Raw genomic sequence first — 16,544 nt, 5'->3', positions numbered from 1 at the left:
GCTCCTGACACTTCAGAAAGGGCCCATGCGAGGATGAGATTCCAGGAGATCCTTTAAATGATAGCAACATATCATTTAAATAATGGTGACATCTCATTTGTCTAGAACAGAATACTTTTGACCAATACTGAAAGCTGCAACATGAACTAGGGCAGGTGCTCGGCAGGGGTGATCCCATCAGCATCACCTGGGAACTTGTTAGAAATGCACGTTCTCCCCAGCCCAGACCTATAGCATTGAAACCCTGAGGTGGAGCCCAGCAACCTGAGCTTTCACTATCCTTACAGGTGTTGTGATGCATGCTCTAGTTTATGATCCAGTAGCCTAGAACATCTTCTAAGCCTTTGGATTCTCTTGGAATTAAATCCATCCAAAGTCATGATACACAAAGAACTCATCCCCTCTAGGCCTTGTTCCACCCACATAGCTGTGGAGCCCACCCTGTTAGAGCTCTGCAAATGTAAAATCTCTTCAAAGAACCAAGTTACCAAATGGAATGCAAACCAACACAATAATGGTTGGCACTTCTTTCCCAAAGCACAAAAAAAAAAAAAAAAAAAAAAAAAATCTTAGGAACTCAATCATGAAAGCATTTAAATATGAATGTCAAAACCACCCATTTCTCTATGTGTGGCTTTCAAACTAGCATGTTATAGTATACATGAATCTAAAAAAAAAGAAAAAGACAAAGATTTTAGGTGATACACTCCAACACTCTTTACTGCTCTAGAACCCTTACTGAAAATTAACACATCAGCAGGAAAATTAATCAAACTTGAACAGGAAGAATTTGAGTAAAAATATTGGGTATTTTTTGTTTTAATCTTCAGCTTAAGCATGATTTCCAATCAACATTATAATCGGAGAGAAGTTCTGATCATTTCCTTGGTATTTTACATGCTTAAAATTTAGCCCAGTCTTTGAAAACCCTCTCCAGCTTCTGGCCAAGCAGAACTTTGCCACTCACTTTGAACTTGCCGGCAAGGAAAGCCTTCTGAGGGTTCATCTTGCCCAAAACCAACTCCATAAAGACAGGTTCTGGGATTGTGAAGACAGTGTCTGCTGGGAGCCTGGCAGATCCTGGATACATGTCTCCAGAACCATTCTTCAGATCAATGGTCCACTGCAGAATGATCTTCCCATCTTTGGTGATGTCTAGCTGAAAGATGGCATTGACTTTCTTTACCAGTTGGGCCCCCACCTCTTTGATGTGATGGCTAATGTCCTCAAACACAGGGAAGCTCTGGAATTCTGACAGCTCTAGAGGGTGTGGCACAGCAGGTTCCCGAGCTGCACCCAGTTCCTTGAACTGGCCTGCCTGAGGTCCATCCCCTGCTTTGATCTTGTGTTGATGGTCGATTCTCTTCCACATCTTACTGTGCTGGTCCTCTTGACCTTGCCGTCTGGTTTGTGAGCAGCTGTAGCCAGATTAATATCCACAAGTCAGATTGTGACATCAAAGGTAAGGCCCAAATAGGTAATGAGGCTGGTGTGTGTGCTGCAGTCTTATTGGCCAAACAGATACTAAAATGTGACATAGGATGAGGTCTCAGGTAATTGTGAGGCAGATCCACACCACCACCACCCCAAACCAATCAGGGCTGTTGGTCTCATAAGCCCAGAAAGTTCTGGTCCCCATGTTGGGAATAAGAGAAAATGGCTCCAAAAGGTTCTTTGGTGATATGAACTCTGTCTATCCCAGTAATAATCCTAACTCAGAGCAGCTATTCTGATTCCTTTAAAAGTGGATAATCCTTAAGGCACAAATCCTGATGCTAGATTTGGCATTACCTGGCTGCTGGTGGAACAGGAAATGCTTTTGGAAAAAAATGCTTACTGGAAAAAGAATCAGCACCAGGACTTGCATCAGAAAGCTTCAGAGACACAGTGAGAGAGTAGGGGGAAAGGAATATCCCTAAGATCAATAGAAAATGCTGCTAGCCTCACATGATAATTGTATATAATAACATGGCCCTTATTCTGAGCCGAGGTACTGTTGAAGGCATTGTACATGTGTTAACACTTTTAACCTTTATTATAACCCGCTGAAGTAGGTACTCTTTTTATTCCCATTTTACAGATGGGGAAACCGAGGCAAGGAGAAATGGAGTGACTTACCCAAAGTCACACAACTAGTAAGCAGTGTAGTCAGGTTTAAAAAAAAAAAAAAAGATCTGGTATGGTATATTTCCTTTGGTACCTGATGGATGAGCTGGTATGATCAACATGGAGCAGTTAAACAAAATCCAGTGGCTCCCACTACCAAGACTTTACCCTGAGGCCACCTGGTATAGACATCTGCATGAAGAATTTTAAATGAAGAGGTGAGAAATCCTTGATAAAATTGCTGTGAGTCACCAAAAGCAAACTGAGCCCCATTATCACCAACTACCCATATCTGCTTTTCCTCAGGGCAGGGTTGTTCCTTCTGAATTATTCACACAGCTCCCCAACTAGGTTGCCACTCCTGCCTCAGCATGTCGAATGGGAAAACAGTTCTAAGTCCACATGTGTCCTTTTTATGTGATTCGATCTTTTATAAGTATTTCTACCATTAAAGGAAGTCCAGTATGAATGGCCAACATACACATGGAAAGGTGCTCAACATCATGAGTCTCCAAGGACATGCAAATTTAAACACAATGAGACAACACTTCCCACCCATCAAACTCACTAATACTGGAATGACTGACAATGGCAAGTGTTGGCAAGGCTGTGGAGCAACTGGAGCTCCTGTGGCAGGATTGGTGGGAGTGCAAAATGCTGCCATTGCTGTGGAAGACTGCTTAGTAGGGTGGTAAAAGTCAAACATACACTCAGCACACAACTCATAGGTTCTCCTCTTGGGTATTTATGCAAGAGAAATAGAAGAATATATAATAAGTATTCCCAGAAGCATTGTCCATTAAAGCAAAAACACAGGAGAAAATCCAAATCTTTTCTTAGGTCTTTATCTTCTGTTCATCAACTGAAGATTAGATAACCTAATTGGCATAATTATAGAATGGAACACTATTTGGCAACCCAAAGGAATAATCTCCTGAATCACTCCACAACACAAATGAACTTCAGATGCATTATGGTAAGCCAGATTCAAAGGATGACATACTGTATGATTCTACTCATATGACCTTCTAAAAATGGCAAAACTGCAAAAAAAAAAAAAAAAAATGACCAGTGGATTGGGGGTAGAAAGTGAGTTTGTCTACAAAGGGAATAATTTTTTTTTGTGGGGGTACAGGAGAATGATGGGAGAATGGTGGTAGTTACACAATTGTATACATTTGTCAAAATCCAGAACTATGTACTAAAAGGGATGCATTTAAATGTGTAAATTATACCTCAATAAGTCTGGCTTTAAAAACAAAAAGATGTAAAAAAAAAAAAAAAAAAGAGGCATGGGCAGATCCACATTGCTACTGGTATGAGCTCTGTCTAAAGCAGAGGGCACAAGCCAAACCTGAAATACTGCATCTTTTTTCTTTTATTAGTTCCTATATCTATCAGTTGCTATTACTGCACTATAATACATAACTTTAAGCTTTAATTAGTTCTTATATCCATTAACTCTTGCTATATTATGTGTCAAAATAAACCACCTCAAAATTTTAGCAGCATATAACATTAAATGGTTATTTCTCAAATGTCTTTTGGGTGGCTGGGGTGTGCTGCCCTGGGCTGAGACTGGCTAGGCTGCTCTACTAGACACATATCTCCCACCTTCTGTCTGCAACCAATGGGCCAGCCAGGCATGTCCCTCCTGTGGTAATGGCAGAAGTACAAGAGCAGCAAGTTAGAAAGGCCCAGACTTGGCCCTGACTCAATGCCACTGTTGTCCATGAACCAGCAGCAAAAGCAACTCTTCAGAGCTAGGCGCAAAGTCAAAGGTTGGGGAAGCACGCTCTACCCCTGAAGAGGCCATGACAGGGCAAGAGGCAGGGAGACAAGAAAAACTGGGACTGATAATGCAATCTGCCACAGCTACTGACGTACACGTTCACATTTTAAAATCCAGATTTGTGGCTTTTTGTTTGCATGGAAGAATCCACAACCTTGGATCCACATCTTTATCTGGCAACAATTAGCCATCATTGTAGAAAGGAGAGGCAGCTCACCACAGGCAGGAAGGGCTCCCCACAATTCACCATCAGCATTATCATCAGGATAACACTTTTCTAGGTGCCAGGTGTTCTGAGGAAATGTTCCAGAATTCCTGAGATCTTTTCCTCAGTAAATTTCACCAAAAGTTCTACAAGAATTTGGACAATGTGAGTATCAAGGATCCTCAAGTTTGCCATCATATCCATCCCCTCAACATATTTGCTGAGCATCGATCATGGAAAGCCCTGGGCTGGCATTGTTAACAATACACACAGATGGAAAACAGGTGCTGAGGAGGATGTGGAGAGAGCCAAACCCTTGTGTACTGCTGGCGGGAGTGGAGAATGGTACATTATTGTAGGAAACAGTATGGCAGCTCCTCTAAAAATTAGCCATAGGATTACTATATGATTCAGCAGTAACACTCCTGGGTACATACCCGAAATAAGTGAAAGCAGGCACTTGTACAGATATTGGGACATCCATGTTCATAGCATCATTCTTCACAACAGCCAAGAGATGGAAACAACTCAAGTGTCTATCAACATATTAACAGATAAAGAAAATGTGGTATAAAAGAAGCAAAGGAAAAAAGACAGAGATAAATCAAGAAATAGACTCTTAACTATAGAAAAAAAGTTGATGGTTACCAGAGAGGAGGTAGGTGGAGAGATGGCGGAAATAGGTGATGGGGACTAAGGAGTGTACTTGTCATTGTGAGTACTGGGTGATATATAGACTTGTTGAATTACTATATTGTACACCTGAAACTAATATAACACTGTATGTTAACTCTACTGGAATTAAATTTTTAAAAATAATAAAAACACTTATATGTTTTCTAAAATGTGGTAAACCCACAATGGAATATTATTCAGTCTTAGAAAGGAATGAAATTCCTATACATGCTACAATATATTTAAAATTTTTTTATTTACTTATGATAGTCACAGAGAGAGAGAGAGAGAGAGGCAGAGACACAACACAGGCAGAGGGAGAAGCAGGCTCCATGCACCGGGAGCCTGACGCGGGACTGACGCGGGACTCGATCCTGGGTCTCCAGGATCGCGCCCTGGGCCAAAGACAGGTACTAAACCGCTGCGCCACCCAGGGATCCCCCTACATGCTACAATATAGAGGACACTATGCTGGGATCCCTGGGTGGCGCAGCAGTTTGGCGCCTGCCTTTGGCCCAGGGCACGATCCTGGAGACCTGGGATCAAGTCCCATGTCGGGCTCCCGGTGCATGGAGCCTGCTTCTCCCTCTGCCTGTGTCTCTGCCTCTCTCTCTCTCTGTGACTATCATAAATAAATAAAAAATTTTTTAAAAAAAGAAGACACTATGCTAAGTGAAATCAGCTAGACACAAAAGGACAAATAGTGTATGATTCCACTTATATTAAGTACCTAAAATAGTCAAATCCACAGAAACAGAAAAAAAGAATAGTGGTTGCCAGGGGCTGAAAGGAGGAAAGAAATAGAGAATTCCTGTTTAATGGGCGCATAGTTTCAGTGTAGGAAGATAAAAAGTTCTTTTTTTTTTTTTTTAAAGATTCATTTATTTATTTTAGAGAGAAAGGAAGTGTGCAGGCAGGTGGAAGGGGCAGAGGGAGAAAATCTTTAAGCAGACTCCCCACTGAGTGCAGAGCCCAATGCAAGGCTCAATCCCACGACCCATGAGATCACAACCGGAGCTGAAACCAACAGCTAGACACTTAACCGATGGAGCCACCCAGGCACCCAAGAAGATAAAAAAAAGTGCTGAAGACTGGACGGTGGTGATGGTTGCAGAACAATGCGAACATACTTAATGGCCCTTAACTGCACATTTAAAAATGGTTAAAATGGTAAATTTTATGTCATTTATTTTTTACCACATAAAAAAGAACACACAAAGAAAAATAAGTATGTCTAGAAAGCAGTTTAGCTTAGGAGAGAAAAACATACACATAAATATACAATGCAAACTATTGAAACTGCCCAAGAAAGAGACATGTAGTGGTTTTACAATATGTTCACACAGTCAAAACACATTACAACTTCCAATCTGCTCTCTCTGGAATTGCTCACTCTAGGTGAGACCACTGCCATATTGTGAGGACACCCCAGCAGTTCTACAGACAGGTTTATGAGTTGAGGGACTCAGGCCTCCTGCCTATGGCCACATGAGTGAGACGTCTTGTAAGCAGATCCTCCAGACCTACTCAAACCTTCAGATGACTGGCCCTTGGCCAACATCTCAATTGCAATCCCAAGACAGACTCTAAGATGGAATGGAAGGAAGAGGAATGGTCAAAAGAGTCTGAGCTTCAGAATAACTGCCAAAGTGGGAATCCAGACAAATGCCATTAATGTGTGCTGTATCTTTCAGAAGCAAAGTGTCAGCGATGGCAGCAAAGCATTGGCCCTAAGCAGACCCTTCAAAAGGTTCCACTGGAAAGGGTGGGAGAGAATCAGGAAGGAAAGTAAGGAGACAGGACAATGGAAAGAAGTGTTTCTTAGGAGAAGGGAAGCATGAACACACTAATATGCAGAAGGGAAGTAGAAAATGAGCAGGAAAATGCAAGGGAAATGGGAGGAAGCTATAGTGCAGCTAGGAACTTCCCTCCAGCCTGGGTTTTGATCCCAGCAGTAGGACCCTGGGCAAGCTGCCCATCCATGTGGTATTTCTGTCTCTCCACCACAAAGTAAGGACAACAGCATACAAGTGCCAAGGCTTTTGCTGTAAGGATGAAGTGAGATAATCCGTAGAAAGTGTCTGGCACAGATAAATGCTTTTCAAGGTTAGCTCTTCTCAGGAGATGAGATACAAAAGGAAACAAGATCCTGCAGGAACTAGTGGGAAAGGGAAGGTGGGCCTCAAAGAGGCATAGAGGATCCTTGCTCCTGTCCAACAAAGAGCAAGCAAAGGAAAATGAGCAAAGATACTGATGACTTTGAGATGAAGAGAAATATCACCAGTTGATGATCCCTGTCTATCTCTCCAGACTTTTCTTTCATCATGTACCTATAGAAGCCCTGGAGACCAGATGGTTTTACACTTCCCTCCTGAACATTCCTTGAACTTCCTGCCTCTAGGTTTGTGCAATCTGCCCTCTATTTCCATCAAAATTCTGTCTTTCCTTCACGCCTGTTTAAACCACATCAGCCTCTATCGAGCCCCACCCCCTGTGCAGTAAAATCTGCACAACTAGCTAGATATATGTCAGGTTTTGGGGGTCAGACACATGCTAAATGGGGGACAGGTGCACAGATTTAGCCCAAATCAAGCATGGAAAGAACCAGAAAACATTTTACTAAGACTACGGGGTCAGTGGGAAATCCAATAAATCATTTCTCTTCCCCCTCTGAATTATAACAAAATTGAGAACCAAGACAAGGAATGGCAGATGGAAACCAAAATTCTCCCTTTAAGTAATAACTGAGGGGGAGGGGCACCTAGCTGGCTCAGTTGGAAGACCACTGGACTCATAATCTTGGGGTTGTGAGTTTGAGTCTCATGTTGGGTGTACAGATTAAAAAAATAAAACTTAAGTGATAACTAAAGGAAGCATAGTTGAATGAAAGTACTTAATATGAGGCCCCAGTGAACTTGCCAACTACGTCCCACAATACAAGGCAGAGTTATCCAACTACCTATCAGCCCCCATCCTGGGGGGCCTCTGCCTATGAGGCTGGTAGTGAGGGGCCCATTAAGGGAAAGTTCTGGACATGAAGGAGTTCAGCTTATCCTTCCCAGATTGACCACCCAAAAAGTCATCACAAACATCATGAAAAAAACCCTCAACAAAGTAGGTTAAGAAGGAACATACTTCAACATAATAAAGGCCTTACTTGAAAAACTCACTGGGAACATCTACGCAATGGGAAAAAAACTGAAAGCTTTCCCCCTTTGTTTAAGGTCAGGAACAAGATAATATCCACTCTCACCACTTCTGTTCAACATAGTACTGGAAGTCCTAGCCACAGCAGTCAGACAGAAGCAACAAAAAAATTAAAAAGCATCCAAATTGGTAAGTAAAAAGTAAAATTTTCATTATTTGTAGATGAGGTGATACTATACAGAGAAAACATTAGAGATTCCAGCAAAAAAACTGCTGCAACAGATAAACAAATTCAGTAATTGCAGTATACAAAATCAATGTACAGAAATCTGTTGCACTTCTATACATTAATACTGAAACAGCAGAAAGAGAAATTAAGAAAACAATCCCACTTACAACTGCACCAAAAACAATAAAATACCTAGGGATAAAATTAATCAAAGAGATAAAAGACCCATACTTTTAATACTATAAAACAGCAATGAAAGAAATTGAAGGGATCCCTGGGTGGCGCAGTGGTTTGGCGCCTGCCTTTGGCTCAGGGCGCGATCCTGGAGACCCGGGATCGAATCCCACATCGGGCTCCCGGTGCATGGAGCCTGCTTCTCCCTCTGCCTGTGTCTCTGCCTCTCTCTCTCTCTCTGTGACTATCATAAATAAAAAATATATATATATATATATATATATATATATATATATATATATATATATAAAAAATTGAAGACAACGTAAAGAAATGGAAAGATATTTCATGCCCATGAATTGAAGAATAAGTATTATTAAAATATCTATACTACCCAAAGTAACTACATATTTTTTAAAAGATTTTTATTTATTTATTTGAGAGAGGGAGATAAAACACAGAGGAAGTGCAAGAGGAAGAAGCAGACTCCCTGCTGAGCAGAGAACTCGACATGGGGTTCAATACCAGAACGCTGAGATCAGGACCTGAGCTGAAGACAGATGCTTAACTGGCTGAGCCATCCAGACACCCCAAAGCAACTACACATTTAATGCAATCCCTATCAAAATACCAATAGCACTTTTCAGAGAACTGAAACAAATAATCCTAAAATTTATATGGAACCACAAAAGACCTCAAATAGCCAAAGCAATCTTAAACAAGAAAAGCAAAGCTAGAGGCATCACAATTCCAGACTTCAAGTTATACTACAAAGATGTAGTAACCAAAACAGTGCGGTACTGGCACAAAAATAGACATATAAATCAATGAAAAAGAACAGAAAATCCGTAAGTAAACCCACAATTCTATGGTCAACCAATCTTCAACAAAACAGGAAAGAATATTGAATGGGAAAAAGACAGTGTCTTCAATAAATGGTGTTGGGAAAACTGGACAGCAACATGCAAAAGAATGAAACTGGACCACTTTCTTACACCAAACACAAAGATAAACTCAAAATGGATTAAAGAGCTAAATGTGAGACCTGAAACCACAAAAATCCTTGAAGAGAGCACAGGCAGTAGTTTTTCTAACATTGGCTGTAGTAACATTTTTCTAGATATGTCTCCTAAGGCAAGGGAAACAAAAGCAAAAATAAACTATTGGGACTGCATCAAAATAAAAACCTTCTGCACAGTGAAGGAAACAATTAAGACTAAAAGGCAGCCTACTCAATGGGAGAATATATCTTCAAATGACATATCTGATAAAGGGTTAGTGTCTAAAATATATAAAGCGCTGATACAACTCAACACCTCAAAATGAAAAATCCAATTTAAAAATAGGCAGAAGACATGAACAGACATTTTTCCAAAGACAATATCCAGATGACCAACAGACACATGAAAAGATGTCACTCATCATCAAAGAAATGCAAATCAAAACCACAATGAGATTCCACATCACACCAGTCAAAATGGCTAAAGTCAAAAACACAAGAAACAAGTGTTGGCAAGGATGTAGAGAAAAGGGAACCCTTGGGCACTGCTGGTGGGAGTGCAAACTAGTATAGCTGCTGTAGGAAACAATATGGAGGTTCCTCAAAAAGTTAAAAATAAAACTACCCTATGATCTAGTAATCACTCTACTGGGAATATGCTCAAAAAATACAAAAATGCTAATTCAAAGGGATACATACACCCCTATGTTTATAGCAACATTCTTTACAATTACTAAATTATGGAAGCAGCTCAAGTGTCCATGGTGGATAAAGACGTCATGCTATACATATACAGTGGAATATTATTTGCCCTTAAAAAATGAAATCTTGCCATTTGCAACATGGATGGAGCTAGAGAATATAATGTTAAGTGAAGTCAGTCAGAGAAAGACAATACCATATGGTTTCATCCATACATGGAATTTAAAAAACAAAACAAATGAGCAAAAGAAAAAAATGACAGAGAGAGAGACAAACTACGAAACAGACTCTTAACTGTAGAAAACAAATGATTACTGCTGGGGATGTGGAGGGAGACAGAGATGAAATAAGTGAAGGTTAAGAGTACACTTATGATGAGCACCAGGTGATGTATAGAATTGTTGAGTCACTATATTACAAACCTGAAACTAATATAACACTACATGATAACTATACCAGAATTAAAATAAAAATCTTTGGGATCCCTGGGTGGCGCAGCGGTTTGGCGCCTGCCTTTGGCCCAGGGCGCGATCCTGGAGACCCGGGATCGAATCCCACATCAGGCTCCCGGTGCATGGAGCCTGCTTCTCCCTCCGCCTGTGTCTCTGCCTCTCTCTCTCTCTCTCTGTGACTATCATAAATAAATAAAAAATTAAAAAAAAAAAAAAATAAAATAAAATAAAAATCTTTTAAAAAATTATTCAGGAAATTAGGGGGCTTGCAAATTTTCTCTGTAATTGAGATAGTTTCAAGATAAAGAATAAAATCACAACAATTTTAAAGAGTCATCTGATGTATGCGAGTAAAGGGGTAAAGAGAGGCCAGGAGTGATCTGAGAAGTTGCTTTGGGGGAGAAATCCCTCCTTGAGGAAAAGAGGATAGAGACAAGCTGTGAGCTCTGTCTCATAGCAAACACTAGCTCAGCTAGGTGGGTGTGGATAGGGCAGGTTCAGAAGAGCCTGACCAGTGGGGCATGATTTTGCCCAATAGTCTGTCTTCATGTTTCATTTTATTCTCCTTCCCCCTCAAGTTTTGTTGGGGATTTCACAACTCAAACTGGGGGAATTCTCTCAACTGCCCTCACTCCTCCCCGAGCCTCCCATCTCTGGCAGCACGAATACTCCTTCTGTCAGTTAGCTTTGTGACCTGTGAATGAAGAGAACAGTGAATGTTGTAAATGTCAAAACAGGTTAGCTTGAGTTTTATTAAATAATCCAGAAAACAACAATTCATTTTTCCCAAATGGTACAGATTGAGGGGCTGTCAGAATCAAGTAGTCAGCAGAAACTAAAGGTTTAGACAGAAAAGCAGCTGTAAATAAGAAATGTGGACACAAGCACGGAGCCCAGCACTGCCCAATCAAATTTTTGGAGATAATGAAAATGTTGTGTGTGCTGTCCAAAGCGGTAGCCAATAGCCAGCCATCTGTGGCTGTGGAGCTGATGATTATGGCCAGTATGACTGAAGAACTGAATTGACTTTATTTAGCTACAAAGAATTTAAATTTTTTAAAAGATTTTACTTATTCCTTTATAAGAGGAAGGGCAGAAGGAGAGAGAGAGAATCTCAAGCAGACTCCATCTGATTGTGCGGAGCCCCACTCAAGGCTTGATCTCACCACTCTGAGATCATGACGTGAGCCAAAATCAACAATCAAATGCTTAAGCAACTGAGACACCCAGCTGCCCCTACAAGGAATTTAAATTTAAATGATCACGTATGATTTCACATCAGCATCCTGGGAAACAACCTGAGTCACTATTGTCCTAACCACCATATGGAAGTTACATGGGTATCTAGTAGCTGCTGCTGTTGAATTTAATTGCTGAATTACACCAGACTCATTCAAAAATCCCCAATAACTCATTCGAGGCTACCATACATGTGGAATAGAGCCCAGCTCCCATTGGTAAGGTCTGGCCCATGTGAAGACACTCCATTCTTGGACAAAGCTCAAGGCCTAAAGACAACATACATACTTCAAATGGTACTGTTATATTTATCTTTGACTAGGACAAAAATATGCCCAAATGGGCAATTACTGGGCAACTTCCAATTTAAATTCTATAAGGTATGACTGTCTGTAAAACCAACATATTTAGCTCTTTCGTACAGCCCATCCGAATTGTTCCTGATGGATGTTCCTAGTTATCTATTGCTACAGTAATGCTGGGTAACAAACCACCCCCAAACTCCCTGGCTTAAAGCAGTAAGCATTTATTTAGCTCATGAGTTTGGGATGGGTTCAACTGAGTGATTCTTCCGTCTTCTCTGGGCTCATTCACACCTGGAAGTTTGTCTATCAACTGATGTGCTTATGCCATGTGACACTCATTCTCCAGCCGGCTAACGTACACACATTGTCAAAGAGGAAGCAGAGCAGGAATAATCTCAACTATGTGACTATTGTTCCAGCCTCTGCTTGCACCTATTGGCCAAAGAACAACACACGGGCAAACCCAGAGTCACAGTGGGAGGGCACATGCTACATGGTAGAGGGTATTGTCATGGATTCAATGTTTGTGTACCCTCAAAATTCATATGGTGAAACTTCACCCCCATGATGTGATAGTATTAAGAAATGGTGCCTGTGGGTGCTAATGAGGATTAGATGAGATCAAGGGTGGAGCCCTCATAAATGGGATTGGTGCCCTTATAATTACAATCATAAGACAGCTTGCTTCCCCTCTCTGCTCTCCACCATATGAGGCTAAGATGAGAAGCTGGCTGTCTGCAACCCAGAAGAGGGCTCTTACCAGAGCTGGCACCATACTGGCATCCTGACCTTGGGACCTCTGGCCTCCAGTACAGTGAAAAATAAATTCCTGTTATGTATAAGCCATCTGGGATGGTATTGTTGTTATAGTAGCCCACGCTAAGACAGGTGTAGAAACACGAAAGGGTAAAAATCAACAATGTGATTAATCTATCACGCCCACAGAAGGAGAGTGTCAAGTCCTGGAAGCCTTTCTGGAAAAATAAAAATCAAGTGAATGCCACCAAACTCATCTATAAATATATTCTTAAAGTTCCAGGACGTCTTAAAAGCATTTGAAATTTTTAAACATAAAGAACAGAGATCACACCCTCCCTCTATCAAAAGACATCACTTCATTGGCTTTAAGGGCATTCCTATTTTAAGAGGAAGCTAAATAAAGGGTAAAGACGTGCAAAGACCCAAAATAAAATAGTTATATTTATCTTCTAATATATCATGTGCGTGCCCAAGTGGTAACTCTTTTTGAAATTAGGTAAGACGTATTAGGTGATGCCTGCCCACAGATTAGTGAAAGTGATCTTGAGCAAACAAAACTTAGAGAGTTTCTGAGATAAGTGAAGCACTTTTCCAACGATGCTGACGCTACACAAGGCAGTGTTTAGAGTACCTTTTACAAGTGCTGTCAGAAACAAAAGGCTCATTCTTGTACTGCCCAGGGCCATTCGGAACCCTTCCAGCCACACATACCCAGAACAGTCACAACTCACGGGGCTTATTATTATCTCCCATTACAGTCCTGAGGCAGGGCGAGAGTGACCACCCGCTGGGCATGCTCAGGCCCGGCACGCTGCACCTTCAGTGCTTCATAAACCTAGGAACGCCGCAGATACCCAGGAAGAAGCTGGCTCCTCCGGGGCTGCTTCCTTGGGCAGCTCAAGGAGCTTCACAGACCAACGTCCTTCCTGCCGTCGTTCTGCAACACGTTCTCCCAAGGCCAGCGTCCCTTGTGGAAGTATTAATTTGGGCAACATCTAGTAGGACAAAAAGCCACTTCCTCCCATGCTTCTCCCTTTATTCTAAGGGCTGATTCTTCGGCAGCCCTCAGTGACTTCTCCTCCGCCCCAGGGCTAGGGCTGGGTCCGTCACCCGGAGCAACGCCGCCTCAGGTTCACCACGGCCCGCCACGCTGCGTTCGGCCAGCTCTCCCAGAATGCCTAGCGGCGGGGACGAGCGTGATCGCTGGAACCAAACCCGGGCGCGCGGGCGAAGAGACAGAACCAGCAGCGCGTGCTGCACCGCCCGTGTGCCGGGAACTCCACTAGGAATAACATGGAATCCGGGATATGTAATACACCTGAGGGCGGGAGCTGGTGGCACAGCTGTCGCCGCCGTGCCCGGAGCCCAGCCAGCGGGCAGCGGCCGAGGGGCTGAAGGGAGCTGACGTTGCTGCAGGCCCGCCGCCGCCGGCTCATCTCGCAGAAGGGCCGCTCGAGTGTTACGGCCGCCTGCTGCCCGCTGCCCGCTGCCCGCCGCCCGCCAGCCCGCCAGCCCGCCAGCCCGCCAGCCCGCCGGGGAGCCAGAGGTCGGCGCCAATCCCAAGACCTGCCACGGCACGTGCGCCCGCAAACTGGCCTTTCAAGGGTCGAAAGGCTACAGTGTAGCGTCACTTCCGCCTTCAGGCTCGCGAGGTCAGTGGTCCACGCTAACCCCGGAAATCTGGGAGTGGAATTCTGGGAAATGTAGTTCCAGGTTGGCCAAATTGACATGGAACTAAGCCAGAAGCAAGCCACCCTGAGTGTGCCTTCAATCCTTAGTTAAATTAGTTAACTCCTCAGGTTAAGTATACGGGATAAAGTAGTTGAATAGGATGAACGCTGGATTTTAGCTACTATGGAGGAAAATTGTCACTTTTTTCTCATTTTCTTTCATTTTTTTCCCCCAGTCACTGCTATAGACTCTGGTTGCCCAACCAGACTGCAGCAAAGAAATACAACTTCCCAAGTCTTTCAGTCATTCCCACTAACCCACGGTTTGGACATACTGTTGGGAGTCCTGGGAAGGATAAACTGCTGAAGATCCCTTGGGGAAAAAGTCAGATGCTAATTAATCCTAAGAGCTCAGTCAGCCCCTACATTTTACTCAACTCAGTAAATCAAAAGCACTGTACCCGCGGGACAAATCTCAAAAAATTCCCTCAGCAGTTTTGAAAGATTTACCAACCCTAAAGATATGGAGTGCAGGGAGGGAATGAATACCAAGGGACCAGATCTCTGACAGACAGCAGGAGAGATGCCTGTTTCAGAAGGATGTTTGGTTCAAGTGCATTACTTAATAGTGGTTTACTATGACTATACACATCAGAGAAGCCCAAAGTCTTAAGGTAAGAAAGTCTGCAAATATTTTGTCTAATTATTCATTTTATTTTTTTTTTTAATTTTTTTTTTTATTTATTTGTGATAGGAACACAGTGAGAGAGAGAGAGAGGCAGAGGGAGAAGCAGGCTCCATGCACCGGGAGCCTGACGTGGGATTCGATCCCAGATCTCCAGGATCGCGCCCTGGGCCAAAGGCAGGCGCCAAACCGCTGCGCCACCCAGGGATCCCTAATTATTCATTTTAAAATGAGGATCCTTACTGATAGATACAACAACGTGTGTGAATATAAAAATATTATGCCAAATAGAAGCTGGACAGATTACATAGTGTATAATTCCATTTATACACTAACCCAGACAAAACTAATCTATACTAGAAAAAAATCAAAATAGTCTTTAGCCTCGGGTGTGAGGATGGGATTAACTGGGAAGGGACATGAAGAAACTTTCAGGGGTGATGAGTACATGCCTTGGTCAAAATTCACCATCAGGGTGATGTGTCCTGATGTCTGCAACTTACTTCAAAATGAACCAAAAAATAAGATGGACTGATGGATGGAAAGAAAGATGGATAGACAGGCATGCAACAAAACAAATACAACAAAATGTTAATTGTAGCATCTAGGCAGCAGTTATGTGGGTATTCATGGTTCAGCCCAGGACTGAATCAAAGATATCAACATACTGACTGGAGAAGAGATGAGAATGAAGGCAGTAGAGAAGGATTAATAAAAATTACAATTACATGGACAATATCAACCAGCAGGCCAGACATTCAGAATGCATAGTGTAGTTCATTCTATTCTTTTCCAGATATCTGAAATACAATCACCCCACTGAATCAGCTCCTCTCACAGTAATGAGGTGTTTGCTATATGACTGCCCCAAGCTGAGTGCTTTTGCAAATTTTGTCTCTAAAAATCTCTCTCTGTGTATCCTCCTTTCAGTGGGCCTGTATCAGTCAGCTCTAATACAGTGTGCTATGTTATAGCACCACCAAAAAACTCAGTGACTCACAACAGTAAGCAATTGTCTCTTGCTTACATGTTTGCAGAGAGGCTAGATTGGCTGGTCTAGGCTGAGCTCAGTTGGGCTAAGCTCCAAGTTCTCATCCATGTGTCTCATCCTCCTTGACCAGCAGACTCCCTGAGGCATGTTCTTCTCCTGATGATGACTGAAATGCAAGAAGGCAAGACCTCCTGCACGAGTGCATTTTAAGACTTTACTCACATGATCTCTGTTAAAATTCCATTAGGCTAAGGCAAGTAACACAGTTAATCTAAATAATCATTCACCCAGATCTGGAAATGAAGGGTTCACCTGTAGCCAGCTCTTTACTTATCACTGCAAGAGATTCTGGGACTTCTTTTTTTGCCAGGGTCTAGTGATGTGGGCTAGAACCCTCTTCCTGAAGCCTTTCT

At 42.3% G+C, this 16,544-nt stretch overlaps 1 protein-coding gene across 2 annotated transcripts; it reads right to left on the bottom strand.

Moving 5' to 3' along the window:
* Nucleotides 1-611: 611 nt before the first annotated feature.
* On the bottom strand, nucleotides 612-14,120 carry SCP2D1 (SCP2 sterol binding domain containing 1). Of its 2 annotated transcripts, none has more exons than XM_041732344.1 (2): nucleotides 13,417-14,120; nucleotides 612-1,418 (listed from the first exon to the last, which is right to left on the bottom strand). In XM_041732344.1, the coding sequence occupies exon 2, from the start codon at nucleotides 1,370-1,372 to the stop codon at nucleotides 902-904; it is 471 nt and encodes a 156-aa protein (XP_041588278.1). In that variant the 5' UTR covers nucleotides 1,373-1,418; nucleotides 13,417-14,120; the 3' UTR covers nucleotides 612-901. The 2 variants fall into 2 exon arrangements, with proteins under 2 accessions (XP_041588278.1, XP_041588279.1); XM_041732345.1 differs by having other exon boundaries at nucleotides 13,517-14,120.
* Between the last annotated feature and the right edge of the window lie 2,424 nt (nucleotides 14,121-16,544).

The sequence above is a fragment of the Vulpes lagopus genome, chromosome 18, assembly GCF_018345385.1.
Source record: "Vulpes lagopus strain Blue_001 chromosome 18, ASM1834538v1, whole genome shotgun sequence".
Taxonomy (NCBI): domain Eukaryota; kingdom Metazoa; phylum Chordata; class Mammalia; order Carnivora; family Canidae; genus Vulpes; species Vulpes lagopus.
This window is presented reverse-complemented; position numbering and strand designations above follow the sequence as displayed.

What these genes read in the sequence shown, in the direction of transcription:
- SCP2D1 (XM_041732344.1), bottom strand. Translation starts at nt 1,372, where the DNA reads ATGTGGAAGAGAATCGACCATCAACACAAGATCAAAGCAGGGGATGGA.